Below are 14,444 nucleotides of genomic sequence, written 5' to 3' on the forward strand. Positions count from 1 at the left end.
TCGTACCTACTCCCTTTGATCTCGGCACCGGCTGCTCTCTGAAAGGTCCATGTTGTGATCCTCTTTAAAGAAATATTTTATTTTCAATACGGACACAGCCCTTGACATAGCAGTAAAAACCATCACCCCTGAGAGGCACGTGGCTGTGAAGTGTGTTGGTATGTAACTTCCTGTCTTTGCCTACGTGCAGGGCTTCATCCACTGCTCTTTTGGTCCCTCAAGAGGCACCCCCCGCCCCTGCCCCGGTGCTCAGGCTTCAGGAGGCATTGGAGTGAGGGCAAGAGGTCGGCTCAGACAGGAGGTACCTTCTGGCGACGGACCGGTTTGGGGTGGGGAGTAGCCGCCGTGCTTTCCCCGACAAGAGTTTCTTTGAGAGCCTCACTCCCTGCCCCCCACTTTTAAGATGGAAGTCAAATTTTCGGATTCTGCTGGGCAGAGCAGAGAGGTCACTAGGCTCTAATGCATTTACCATTGACTGCCCCTCTTGTGGTGCGTCTATTAGTGAGTAATTTGATTTGTACCTATTCATTTGCAGTCCCTGCAGGAGCCTGGAGCTGGCCCCTAGTATAATTGGCGTTGTCTCTATTTTTACATCATTAGATTAGCCCCGACTCCTGGCCACTTGTTGTCTGCGCTTGTCTGTCCATTTATACAACCTAATGTAACACAAAATTCATGACTGATCACATTACTTTCAACTCTGAAGCCAGCCTTGTGATAAACATTTGGTTAACCCCTTCCTGCCCGCAGGGGGACTGACAGAGCAAATGCGCTCCCGCTCGCCGGGCCAATCAATATCGTAATACGGCAAAGTGGAATTGCATTTCTAGATTTGTTATTTCTCCTGGAGGAGCAAATGGAAAGGCTCGTCTGAGCGAGCTGAATTGAATAATGAATAGAGAGCCCCGGCACCAGCAGCCAGTCTGTGGCCAGAGCACAAAGGCAATATCCGCCTTTGTGTATCCGCCCAGCTTTTTCATCTGCACAGGCGGCACCACAGCAATTAATCGAGACTCGTGACTATGGGGTCAAGATCATAGGCTGGGACCCTAACAGAGGCAACAGAGACCTTGACCCCATCACCACTGTCTTAGCTAAGCTTGGCCTAGGACAAAGGAACTAAGAGCTAGGTTCATTCCCTTAAAACCTTCACTGATAGGAAGGCACCAGCCCTATGGCCTTGGCAGTAATGCTACCAAGCAATCAAATTAAATCCATTACTAAACTGAAGTTTACCATTTGGAAACAAATATACAAAACGTTCCCTATTTAGAGTCAGGTCAGCAATGTCGGGATTGCTGTGTGCTGTGCCCATCTCCAGGGTGAGTACTCTTTGGTGTGGAAGTGCCACGTGTGCCTAAAAGTGGTCCTAGATCTCAGATAGGGATGTTGGTGGGCAGCCTGGGGGACTCTGGTCCAGGAGCTGGCCAAGAGTCTTAAAGGTACCTGTATTTAATCTAGAAGAGTCTTATCTACCCCCACCCTGGTTATCCCCTCCCCAGCCCCCACTTGTCTCTGGGGAGCAGCCACACCCACTCTAAGTCATTAACTTGCAGGACAGTTTGTTTCAAAAAGAATACTACCCCGACTTATTAAGAAACTCTCGTAAAGCCTATACCACAAAGATTAGAAAAATAGACATAGAGGAAGTAGCATGGAACCCATTACCATGAAAGTCATAAATCCCTAAGTAAAAATAAGCCATAAACTGAAGATACTCAGTTGGGAAGGGAAGCTGGAAAAGGCGGCCTGTCTAGGGGATGTTCTGCTTGAATTCAGGGAAGTCCTGAACGGGAGGCTGGGGAGAGGCACCGAGGCCTCGGGTGAGTGCGCCTCCTTTCTATTGAGTGGGCCACCCTCCGTCTCACCGAGGCTGGCACCTTGGACCGTGCTGCCCGTTAACCCGTTCGGAGCCCTGACAGGCCAGAAATGACCAGCAATCCTGTGAGACGTGGAGGTCCCAGGGACTCCTGGAGACGGCTCCCAGGCCGCTCCAGGCCTTCTCCATTCCTCTGCTTTCATGCCTCCCTCCTCTTCTCCGTGCATAGGGGCAGGCAGGCTGCCTTGCCCTGCCCTGACTGTGAGAGGCTCCATTTCCCATAGAGGGCTCTAGGGCCAGGCCAGAGGCTCTCGAGTGCATCCTGTTGTGAGAAACTACAGAGAGGGGACCCCTCAGCAGGGTGTGACAAGATGCATCTAGGCAGTGGAAGGAGGATACTGGTGTGTCCCCGAGGCGAGCCTGGGTTCGGCAGCCGTGTCCCCAGGGCCGCTCACCTCCCCGCCCCTGCCCAGCCCACAGAACACTGACTTGCTCAGTCAAAGCGAGCCTGCCGCTTTGGCCTCAGCTGGCCGTCATCTCAGGTGGGGAAGTGGGACAGTGGGGGAGAGGGCGCGGCACGGGCCCAGCCCCATCAGCTCTAGAAAACAGATCAGAGCACAGGCCTTAACTGTACAGAACGGGACAGATGAGTGGCAGGGAGGAGACTGGGTCAGCCCATGGAATGAGAGATGATGGTGATTTCTTAACCTTGATGGAAGGGGGAAAGCCACATCTTACCCAACTCTTCCGCTGCATCGGAGAGAATTTAATTACATTTGGACATTTGAATGAGAACCAGATGTGGCTCGAGCCCATCAGGCCGGCCGTGTTCAAGGAGCAGCATCTCTCCTGTGGTCCACGGGCCCCTGCGCTGTCTCACAGCCCCGGAGGGCGGCTCGGGAAGACCCCGCCCGGAAGCTCGGTGGGGTCTTCCGAGCTTCAAGGCTGGACTTCGGGAGGCAGGAAGGTCGAGGCTGGCTGCCGGACACCTGGTTCCCTGGGACAGTTTCCAAGCTCTGTGTCCTTCCCAGAGCCATGCTGAGTGGGCAGGTTCGCGGGGCCCCACATGCAGACGCATACAAAGGAGGCCCGTCCAGCACCTGGCTGGGCGTCCTCTACCGCCACACTGCCCCCCGCGTCTACCTCAGATGGCATCGGCCGCAGCTCTGCCCCCCGTGTTGTGCTGCTGGCCTGGAGCTAGAGGGGGCATTTTGGGCCCTCCTGGGTGAGGACCGCTTCTCCAAGGGCCCCAGCCTGCTGAAGCATCGGAGATGGCAACCCCAGTTTTCTACCCAGGACCCCACTGCAGTGCGAGTGGTCTCTCCCATGCGCTCCGGGCGTATCCTGCTTCTTGAAGCACCTTCACATCCTCATCTCTTTAGAGCCTCACACGCCCCGTGAGGTCTGCAGAGCAGGCCCTCCCCTCCCGCCCGACAGACGGTGATGCAGACGAGAAGTGAAGCAACTTGCCCAGGTCATTCAGCACGTCGGCGCCAGAAGTGGGGCTAGAGCGCGTCCTCCTCCTCGACGTCCACAGGGAGGGGCAGCTCAAGGCTGCTCCTGCATCTGGCTGATCTCAAGCATGGTTTCAGCCAGATTTATCACATCACTCAAAACCAGGGACCCGTGAGCCAGGTCAGCTCAGCCTTTGCCATCCCCAAGTATAATACGCTGTGACAGGACATACTCTGCCTGGGTCAGGATTTAAAGTTAGATGTAGTGACACCGAGAGGGTCCCCACACATGGGGTACTGGTCGAGGTGACCTGGGTGGGTGATCCTGCTCTCTTCTCCTTAAGCCCAGACTTGAGAGGGCTTGGGTCACAGGGGTTGCCTGGGAGCGGGTTGTGGCAGCCTTTCTGGTCTTGCCCTGGCTGGGGTTGGTGCCCTATCATGGCTGTTGTAGGAGGGACCCGGGGAAAGGCTCCATCCCCCAGACAGGCCAGCCTACCCTCTGGCAAATACCACCTAAGTCTGGGAAGGGATCCGGGGCTGGGTTGTGAGCTGCTCTGCCTGGAACTCAGATGCTGTGCTCCCTTCTCCACCCCCAGCACACACACACACACGCACACACACATGCACGCACGCGCACACACACACACACGCGCGCGCGCGCAGCTGGCTCCAGGGGAAGGGGGGGTGGGGGATGGAGGATGTCCTTCCTCAGTCTTCAGCCTGCATCCCTCCCCCTCTTTTTTCTACTTTGAGTCTCCCTTCCCCAACATTCCAGCATGCTCCTCTCCTGTCATCCCCACTGGACCCGCCAGGAATTCGGGACCTAGCCTACCTCTATGCCCCTGTCTTGTGTATTAATGCCAGACTGGGCTGCTGTCATGAATAGGGTTTCCAGAGGCCTAAGGACCTTTCCTGTTGGAGGGAAGACAGGTGATGTGCCTTTTCCCCAGTTTTTCTGGCTGGAGCCTGAGGCACAGAGAGGGCTCTCCACCTGCCAGTTTCCTCAGCCATCCTTTCCAGGTATTGAGTATGACTTTCACCTTCCAGGGAGGGGCCAGTGGATGCCCAGAAGGCTCTGAGGTCTCCTTGAGGCCTCAGGTCTCCCCCCAAAACCCTGAGGTTATTAGGCAGCTGTGCGTGGCCCCAGTGGCCAAGGGCCACAATTCCAGGTACCTGAGCCACAAGCGGCAGATATTTGCCCTTAATGTTTGGAGCTGGCAGCGGGGGAGGGGTGGGTGAGGGGCAAGGCAGGCCACGTAGCCTTGGCCTCATCCTGTGACGTTCTGGGTCTCAGTACCTGCGGGGGTCAGGAACAAGAGCTGGGCGAGGAGATAAGAAAGCGTGTTTGTGGGAGCCCTGTGGGTTGGAAGAGACTCCTGCCAGGAGGGAAGGCGTGCACCTGCCCACTGGCTGCAGGACTTGGGCCACTGGCACAAGCTCTCAGGGACCCCAGGCTGAGTGTGCAGTGAGATGACCAGAAGTAGGTGGAATCAGTGGGCCAGGCCTCTGTGCTCAGACATAGGTGTGAAGCCCTGGAGAGACCCAGGCCATTGTTAGCTGTCTTCTCATCCACTCCCTCATTCCATCACCCAGCCCAGGATTCCCATGATCTGAACTCGGAGGGGCCTTTTCATCCTCAGCCCCTCAGCTTTGAGAAACTGCGCTCCTTCCTCCCACAAGTGTGCCTGGGAGGGGAATAAAAACCCCTGCTGGAGGAGAAAGGTGATACCTCCTCAGCCCTACCCCCCAGCCCCCATCCTTCCAAGACCTGGTGTTGGTGGAAGAAGAGGATCCCTGGTCTGTTGGCCTCTCTGCGGGCTCTGGAGCCTGAGGGGGGTGCCTGAGGGTGGGATACGGCAGGGCTGAGGAGACAGGAAAAGGGAAGGTGCCGGGGGGCCGTGCAGCCTCAGTTCGGTGTGTCCGGGTGGGAAGAAAGTCGAGGCCTCCCTACCGGCTGCCTCCTTCAACTGCTGCCCTTTTAACCTCCTAAAAAGTGCCCTGGGGCTGAGGCTGGCTCCAATCCAGAGTGTGGTCCGTGACAGAGCTGTCAGGGTTTCCAGAAGCCATCTCAGGCAACTCCATCTCTGTCTCCCTGAAGAGACCCCCACCTCCCCGAGCCACTCCTGTTCTCTGGGAGAGAGAGCAGTCATTTCCAGGCCCAGGGCTGGTGTAAGACAAGCAGCCCCTAGCCGTGTCCACCCCCTAGTTGGCCTCCAGATCATCTCTTCGGGTTCCAGCACCAGGAAGCTGACAAACCTCCTGAACCCGCAGGATGCAGTCAAGCCCCCCACCTCCTTAGCGCCTCTCTCTCCAAGCCCCAGCTTGCACAGCTGGTCCCAGGCCCTTGTTGGCAGGCCCCTTGCTGACAAAGTCCATTGCTTGGGGCAGACCCCGTTGAGATCCACTTGCTGAACTTGAAGCAGCCCCGTGGTCCCCTGGTCTCCTCTCTGTATATCCCCTTCAGGGAAGATGCTAAAAATCGCTCATCTCCTGCTCAGAGGACCTCCTTGCCCCCACCCCACTCCCTGACCTCAACCCCCCAGCCCAGAACCCTCACGGCAGAAGGGGATGGAAGCCATTTCTGTTTGCAGACCTCCTCTGAGCCAGGCACTGGGCAAGATGGGGCAGTTTGGCTGACAGTTCCGTGCTCTGGGGCCACCCACTCCCCTGGGGTACCACTGAGCCCAACCCAGACAAGGGGCTTAACCACAGGCCCTGCTGACGGGGGAGAACTGGGAGGTGGACGCAGGAGGGAAAAATCAATGCACGTCAACAGGGTTGGAAATTTATTTTCCAGCTCGGAAGAGGGTATTTTCAAAGAGGCAAGGACGGAAATGAAAAGCTGTAAACACATATCTGCCATCTTCCTCTTCAGGCCATTTCTTGATTAAAAAGAAAGACTCTTTCCCAAGATCCAGTGGAGAAGGGGGAGCGCGAACCGGTGGGGCCTGGATGGCAGAGACACCTGCTGGGGAGGGAGGATGGTGAGGGACCCCGAGGTCCTGTGGATAATCACAAGCACTAATACAATTGCAGCAATAAGAGTAACTCACGTTTGCTGATGGGAAGCTTTAAGCACTTTATGATGCGCTCTACATGCATTGTTTAATTTAATTCTATGACCGCACTATGAAAGAGACACTGTTACCCTCCTGCGCAGGAGACTGAGGCACAGAGGTCGAGTAACTTGCCCCAGATCTCCCAGGTAGCAGGGCCCAGAGCCTGTGCTCTTAACCACTTCCCTCATCTGCCTCCCCAGCCTGGGCCGACACTGACCACCCCCCTCCTCACGCCCTTGAGGCTGAGGGGTAGGGGTGGGGGCATTCTCCCTCCTCTCTGCTGGAAGTGGGCAGTGGGTGCCACCTAAGACTCCACCCCAAGGGTCTAATCCTACTCCCCGCGGGCCGCCTGGGTGGTTAGCTTGGGACGGGGGTGTGTGGCTGCAGCCAGGGCCCAGTAGAAGCGCTCTGCTAATTCCTTTAATGAGCAGCGTCGTGAGGCTGTGTGTGCAGAGCTGGGCCGGCTGCAGCCTCTGAGCACACCAGAGGGGCCCGGCAGTAAATGCTCCTCCTTTTGTGGCAAGGGAAGTGCCAGGGAGGCCTGGGGACTGAACCCCAGGGGTCCCAGGGACCCTCCGCCCAAACACACACACAGAACTACCTTCACTGACCCCATTAGGTCCCGGAAACTAGACCTTCCTCAGCCAAGTCCTGAGACGGGCCCTCCACAGCGCCCTCACCCACCAGAAGCCAAAGGGGCTTCCCTCGGGGTCTCTGATTGGCCAGCCACCCTCACTGCCATCCGGCCTGGAGGAGGCCTGGAGAAGGTCAAGCCCAAAGTAAGACTTCCCTCCTGCCCTCGCCCCTGGGCTCTCCTGCCCTCCTGGGCTCCCCCAGCTCCTCCCGGAGCTCACATAGAGCCTGTGTCCTCTGCGTTTCACCCCCTCCCCAGGGATCAGGGAACCAAGACCATAGCGCTTAGTAAAGCGACTGTTCCTGTGAAGAGAGACCTGCGCCCAGTCTGTCCCCAAAAGTCCCTGCCTTACCAGGCATTGGACGGCCTCAAGGGAGTGAAGGGTCTGTACCCAGGGGAGAGGACGGTCCCACGGAGAAGAACCTCCAGGGTGAAGCAGGCTTGGGGACCGGCACTCCCAAGGGGAGGGCCAGAGAGAGGGGCTTCCTCATGCCCTGCCCCCCCGCCCCGTGCCATCCCCTGTGCCGTGGAAGGTCCCCTTCCAGCCTCATCCTCTGCCTGTCCCCACGTGGAGCCCTGCCCTGCTCATCAGCACCCACCCACAGCTCGCAGGAGCCAGTCTGCTGCTCCTGCCTTTGCAAAGGGGCCTCAGTATCGTGCTGGGAGATGAGGGGCTGGGGTGGTGGTGGAGTGAAGGAGGGAAGACAGGCTCCCTCATCCCGCGTGGCCCAGCCCGAGGTGGGGCAGCCAAGCTCCCGCCTCCTCACAGGCTCCCTGGGTCTCCGTTGGCGTACACGCCCAGGGAACCAGGGTCGCTTCTCCCTAACAAGGCCAGCCACCTCTTTGCCCCCTTCTGCCACCTTCGGAATTTGCCAGGCTCCATAGAGAGTGGGGGCAACACGAGGGCTGAGCGTTCTCGGTCCTTTGCTCACTTCATGAGAGCCAAGGCGCCTCCTTTTTGGTTGCTGCTCATTCCACTGCCCCCTACCCCCGGTGGCTTACCCGTCCTGGCCCAGGGCATGCAGGGACAGCAGGCCCATTTTCCAAACAGAGCCAGCAGGGGATGGGTGGACACAGCCAGCGGGGAGCATGGGAGCCAGCCTTAGCAGTTTCTGGAGTTGTCACCTCACCGTCCTGGGGCCTGCAGCGGCCCAGTTCTCTCTCGTGGGGGAGTTGTGTGCCCAGAGCCAATGGCTTCCTGCTCTTCCTTGGTTTTGCTGCCTGCAAGCTGGGGAGACCAGCACCCACCTCCCAGGCGCACAGAGGCGCTGGAGAATGTGAAGTCATAATAAGATTTTCTGTCCGAGTCCAGTCCATTGTCTAGGAGCTACTCTTCATCCCCTACCTTGCTTTGAGGCCTGGAGAGCAGCCTCCTTGAGAGCTAGCTTTTGCCCACCGGCCAGAATCCACCTACTTCTGCTGAGTGGGGAGGCTGCCAGGGATGCTTGCTTAGTCCCCCACCACAGAGCCCCCAGCTCTCTCTCCTGCAGCCCTGGCAGGTTTCTGGTGGGCTTTCCCCACAGGTCCACCTCGGCTGCAGGAGAGCTGTTCACACCCAGGGGTCTGGGGACTGGGGGAGGAGGACGGCAGCCAGAAGCTGGGCCACTGAGCCAGAACATCCGGAGGCATCCCCGGAAACTCAGCCTCTGCCTGTCTCCTCTTGCTCTCCTGGCATCCCACGTGCATGAGGCGTATCCGGCACTGCATGGGCCAGAGGCGCCTTCCTTCCCCTCCCCCCAGCTGCTGCTCCTGGTTCATGTGCGGCTCCTCTTCCCCCACCCATCACCCTCACCAAAGGGGGTCTCGGCTGTGTCACGACACTTCCATCTCTGGGACCCCCAAGACTGGTCCCCAGGCCCCTACACATGATGTCACTGCAGAATTCTGCTGCAAGCTTACCCTCCTCCCAGTGTGACTTCCCCACACCTCCCATCACCCTCTCCTGCTGCTTGCAGAGATCAGTGTACTTCTCCATCGTTGTCCAGGTCTTTTCCCAAAAGGTTCCTCAATGCTTTTCTTTTCACAAGGGGAAAAAAAAAAAAAAAAAAAAACAATGCCAACAGCCCAGCGTCCGTGAGCAACCCACCAGTAGCAAAGCATGTGTTCAGGATGGAGGAAGGTAAGGCCACACACTTCCGTTTGCCGCTTGCTCTGAGGGCTGGGCGGCTGGGTGGCCTGAGGGGCAACCGTGTGTGCACGCCCCGTCCACATCCGATTCTGCACACGCTTATCGTCCTGTCTCAGCGAGAAGAGAGAGGGGCTTGACAGGGGCATGTAGGAAAGTGCCCAGGCCCAGCCGGGCCCCTGCTGCTTGTACTGGTAGTCAGGCTGCAGAAGAAGCGCCGCATCTCCTTACCACATCATTCACTCATTCATTCGAGAAATGTTTTTTGAGCACCAGCTGTTTTCTAGGCCCTGCGGTTGGCACTAGGGAATACAGAGAGAAAGCACAGAACTGGCCCCCGAGAGACCCTCCACCTGGATGGAGACACGCGTGTGAGCAGGCGGTGCACAGTGTGCTAGAGGGCCCGGGGCAGGAGTGGGTACACAGCGCAGTGGGGCCTGGCCGGCTCTGCCAGGGCAACGGCACAGGCTCGTGCTTGCGCTTAGCTTCGAAGATGAGTAGGCGCCCTAGGGGCCTAGGGAGTCTGGGAAGAGCTTTTCCGTCAGAGGAAGTTGGATGAGCCCTGGCCCAGAGGCCTAAGGCAGCCTGGAGAGGCGCCCAGACTGCCCAAGCTCATTACTGGTTCCTCAAATCCAATAACAGGAGAGGTTAGTGAAGTCTTGTGGAGGGCGGGTCAGTCATGGAAGGCAGTTCGATAGAGCTGAGGGGTTCAGACCTTATCCTGAGGACCCTTAGGAGTCGATGAAGATTTTTAAGCAGAGGAAAAGCAAGATGAGGTTTGTGCTATAGACAGAACACTCCGGCTTTGGGATGCAGTGGCTTGGAGAGGGGTGTCTGGAAGTCAGGAGACCAGTAGGGAACTTTGGAACTTATCCAGGCAGGAAGCACAGGCCTAACCCGGCAGTGGTCGTGGGCATGGAGAGGAGGGAAGAGGCCCAGGGAGACGTACGGGACATAAAGTCACCAGAGCTCGGTCGCCCTGGGAGATGGGGCCACTTCCCTCACATTCCAGGCCTCACTGGTAAAGAGAAAACACGAGCAGGACAGCTCAGGCTCTACCTGGCCCCCAAGAGCAGCAAACTCATCTTGTAAGTCCCTTTGGCAACCGTCCCTGCACTGTCACAGGATGGGAGGACGGGCGTCCGCCCAGACTCGCGGGGTGGGGTCCCTGCGGGCCTGTGTTGAGGGGCAGAGGGTGTGCCAGCTTGGTACTGGGCTCCCGGCCCCTCGGCTTCCTCGTTAGTGGGGATGTGCCGGCGCTGGGCCTCCAGGACGTCGGGCCTGTCTTCCAGCTCCGGAGAGGTGCCAACCTTCCCCATGCTGGTGGCCTTTTCTGCTCCTTCATGTGGGGCTTTCTTCCTTGGACCTGGTGTCCAGAGGCTCAGGAAGCCCCGCTCATCTTGCCGCGGCCACTGCTCCGTCTCCTGCCCTCCTGGCCCTGCTGCCAGCGCCCCCTAGTGCTGGGACGGCCTGCACCAGGGCCAGGGCCTCTGGAATCAGATCTCCCACAGACTCCTTGGCCTGACGCTTCCATACAGAACTCCCAGGGCCTGTTCTTTGCTTTCCTGTCCTGTCCCTCTCTCGGCACAATGGCCTGGACTCCCAAATGAGGGTGAGGCTAGAGGACAACCCACACCTAGATAACTCTCGACTTATCTCAGGGTTGGGCCCAACGGGACAGCCAGTGTTTCTTGGAGATCAGGGGCCGTCCCCAGGCCTGTAGCCTGTGTCCACAGCCCCCATCTGCTGAGGGGTTCTGGTGTCCAGGCACACACATCCTTCCAGCCTGGGCCCGGGCCCCGGAGTGGTCCCTGGTGCAGCCTGAGGGCCCCTCACGCCTCACACAGGACCAGGAGCCTGCTCTGAAGGAGGGCAGCACAGACTCCCCCAGCCCGTTCTGTGGCTGCTTCTACTGGGTCCCCACGGTGCTTTGAGGGTTGCCCGCAGGGAGGTGGGGGGTCGGTGGTTACTTCCTGGCTGACTGGTGATGGCCGGCCCAGGAGTAAAGGCCATGACCCGTTCCCTAACCAAAGCCAGCTGTGCTGCGTGTGTACGGTGGCAGGGAGCCAGGGAACAGGTGCAGGCTGGAGATAAAAGAGACCAGACAAGTGTAACATTTGAGCACACCTTGCTGTTTCAGATGACTGCTTTGAGGTCCTGGGCTCCTGGGGTGGACACGCAAGACCCCCTCAGTCCCGGGCAGGTGTACCTTGGGGAAGGAGAGGTTGCGGGTACCACATCTTGGCTTGGGGCCCAGAGTTTGCCCAGGGATGTGTGTGCCCACATCTCAGAGCCCACTCTGAGGGAAAGGGTATAGGAACTGGCCACTTTCAAAAAGCCAAGAAGGAATTCTCTCTTCCTTGCATTTGGTATGCCAGGAAGTCTATTCCCAGCCCACCTACCCCAGTACTTGTCTTGGATCAAGAGATGGTGGGGCAGTTGAGTAAGTTGCCCAGAGTTGAACGAGATGGAGCCAGTTGCCATATCCAAGATGGTAGCGTGGCTGTGTTGATGCCAGGGAAGAGGGGCACAGGAGGAGATGGGAGCCTCCCTGCCTGCTTCCCAGGTTGACTCTGAGCATAGACATTCTGGGGGGCCTCCAGGACACTCGGGAGCCCAGAGGAAGGGAGAAAGGAGGCCCTCCAGGCACGTAGGCCCCTCTCAAACCTGGCATTCCCTCCTGAAGGGAAACAGGACATTTTCCAGGAGGTGCCACAGATGGACCGGGGCCTGGCCAGCAGGTAGATTGTGTGGGTGAGAACGAGTGAGCAAGTGAGTGGCTAAGCCAGGGTTGAAGCTCCCTGGCAGGGGAGGGGAGGGACACAGATCAGGTAGGGAAGCGTCGGTCCTTCCCACGTCCTGGCTTCTCCCCTCCTGCCAGACTTGTAGCTCCAGGACAGGAGCCTCTCATGGAGTCGGGGGAGCACACTGGCTGAGCACGTGCCCCATGTATGGCAGTGTGATCCAGACGGATCATCAGGGCGGCCATACTTCTGGCTAAAGGGGCTACCACAATGAGGGAGCAACTGGAGCCCGCCAGCCAAGGGGGGCTTCGCCTTCCTCAGGGTGAGCCTCCCTGTGATCCGAGCTGCCACCCAGCCCGTCCTCCCCCGCCGCAGAAGGATGTAAATGGACCCAGATCGGTGCCTTAAGGCCGGCAGCCCGGCCCAGGGCCTACCCCCGCCTCCCCAAGACTGCACTCTGACCGGGCCTGGCCCGCTCTTCTGTCTTGCAGAACTACAGCGAGAGGGAAGCATCGAGACTCTGAGTAACAGCTCAGGTTCCACCAGCGGCAGCATCCCGAGAAACTTCGATGGCTACCGATCTCCACTGCCCACCAACGAGAGTCAGCCCCTGAGCCTCTTCCCTACCAGCTTCCCGTAGGTACCAGCAACCTGCTTCTGACTGGCTGGCCCACTCACCTGCTGGAGGAAGGGGAGAAGTCCCCCCTCTGGTCCTGCCCTTCGGACTCTGCTCGTCTTTTACCAACCACCTTCCCCAAGCTTCGTGACAACAGCCGCCCACCCGCCCTGGATTGAGAAGAGACCCTTCTCCAAAGCACCTCGGCTCACTATGACCTCTGCCCCCCATCAACGGGGCCGTGGCTGAGAGAGACTCTGCAGAAGCTCCGTCCCCTCCTCCGTTTGCACAGGATGTCCTGCATTGGACCCGCTTTTGTATTTTCTAACCAAACCCTCGGGGGCCCTGGGCGGGGCGAGGGTGGGTGGTCCGACGGGCACTGTGGCCCTTAGCGACAGCCCCAGCTCACTCCTGGCTTTGGCACACGCTGCCCAGCTTCCCTTGGCCAACCTCCTTCTGGCGTTGAACTGAGGTCCAGAGTATTAGGGAAGGAGGAAGGAAGAAGAAACCCCCCTTCCTCTTTTCTTTCCCCTTTGGCTCATGGAAAGGATTTGTCTTTCTTGTCTGTAAGCCCTTTTACCCTGGTCCTGTACTGTTCAGTGAAGGAAACCCTGGTTACTGAGGCCCTGTCAAAAAGTGCACGTCTTGTTCAATAAATCACGCTGCAGTTGGTGTCCAGCCCTGAGTTGCTGGGGTCAGGGTCCTCTCCAGGCGCTGAGCAGAGTCCTGTGGGCCTGACCGTGTGTCCCTGCTCCACACGTGCAGCTGAGGGGGAGTCAGGGAGGGGGGAGGAAGGAGAATGAGGATGTTTACTCTTGAACTGGGCTAGGGTCGGACTTCAATCCATTCTCTGAGCTTCTTGCCTGTTACCAGAGCCATTGAGTTCTGGGGGCACCCCAGGCCCGGACCCTCCCTGGCTGTGGCAGTCAGGGCTGGTGAAGTCCTTGGCATGTGCTTCTGGGCTGCTGTGGGAAGGAGAGCCTGATGAAGACTCTGGCCGCATCTTTGGGACAGGCTCCCTGTCATTACCTCTCCTCAAACTCAGAAGGCGACGGGTGGTCAGGTGCAGGTGGGTCTCCCAGGAAACCTGGCTGGAACCTTGGATGACAAGTTCCCGATGTGGTTCCCCTCCCACCTCCCAATTCTGGACCTAAAGGGAATGGCAGGAAGGAGACAGGAGCCGGGGGAGTGAAAAGGGGTATTGAGCAAGAAGAAGACGAATGCTAGCCCCAGTCCCGCCTTCCCTGAGACCCCGGAGAGGCCTGGGAGGATTGAAGGAAACCCACTGATCCAGGTGTGGTTTGGGGTGAAGTTTAATGTAACAGCCACAGAAGAGTTGAGTTCACAAACAAGTAGGCCTTTCCATCCAGCCATCCAGCCAGAGCGGGGGAGCTCCAGGGCCCCCGCCCCCTTTGCACGCACCCCATCCAACCCTGGCGCCTGAGGAGAGATTAAATCTTCAGTGCCCTCCACCCGACCAGCTGGGCATGCTAGTAGAAGGGGGACCTGAATCACACTCGGCTCTGGAGGCTGAGAAGATGGCCCTGCGTAGGGTGGCTGAAGCCAGTCCCTCCTGCCTGGGAACCTGCGGGGTGAGGAATCACATGCCAGAGTGAGGCATGCTGGGAACGGAAGGAGGCCTGGGCCCAGTCGGGGCTGCGGGAGGAACAGCAGCTTTTCCCGTTCCAGCCCAACTGGAGACACTGATGTGCCTGGCATACCCCCCACCCCAGCCAGAGCAGTGTTTCAGTCAAAGGGGGACAGGGAGGGAGGGAGGGGCGTGCCACCAGATTGCCTATGCTCACTGGCCATGGCCTGGCTCCTTGGGAATGGGTCCAGAGCTCAAGGAAGGGTCAGGCCCTCTGAACCCACCCTAGGGCACGTGGATGGGGCAAAGATGGACAGCCAGGAGAGCTCTCCAACCACGCAGGGGACCGGCTGGCAGCTTAGAGCCAGGAGTCCTCCCTGGCTCAGCCCTTTCCCTCCAGGGGGT

General features: G+C 58.6%; 1 protein-coding gene across 1 annotated transcript in view; it reads left to right on the forward strand.

The window, feature by feature from the left end:
* The window catches only part of BCAS3 (BCAS3 microtubule associated cell migration factor), a 581,795-nt gene extending 568,675 nt beyond the window's left edge, over positions 1-13,120 (forward strand). The window contains exon 24 of the mRNA XM_060081385.1: positions 12,327-13,120. Within this exon, the coding sequence (XP_059937368.1) occupies positions 12,327-12,475 (149 nt within the window). The 3' untranslated portion in view covers positions 12,476-13,120. The remainder of the gene's footprint in view (positions 1-12,326) is intronic.
* The last annotated feature ends 1,324 nt before the right edge of the window (positions 13,121-14,444 follow it).

This window comes from Mesoplodon densirostris, chromosome 18 (assembly GCF_025265405.1).
Source record: "Mesoplodon densirostris isolate mMesDen1 chromosome 18, mMesDen1 primary haplotype, whole genome shotgun sequence".
Taxonomy (NCBI): Eukaryota; Metazoa; Chordata; class Mammalia; order Artiodactyla; family Ziphiidae; genus Mesoplodon; species Mesoplodon densirostris.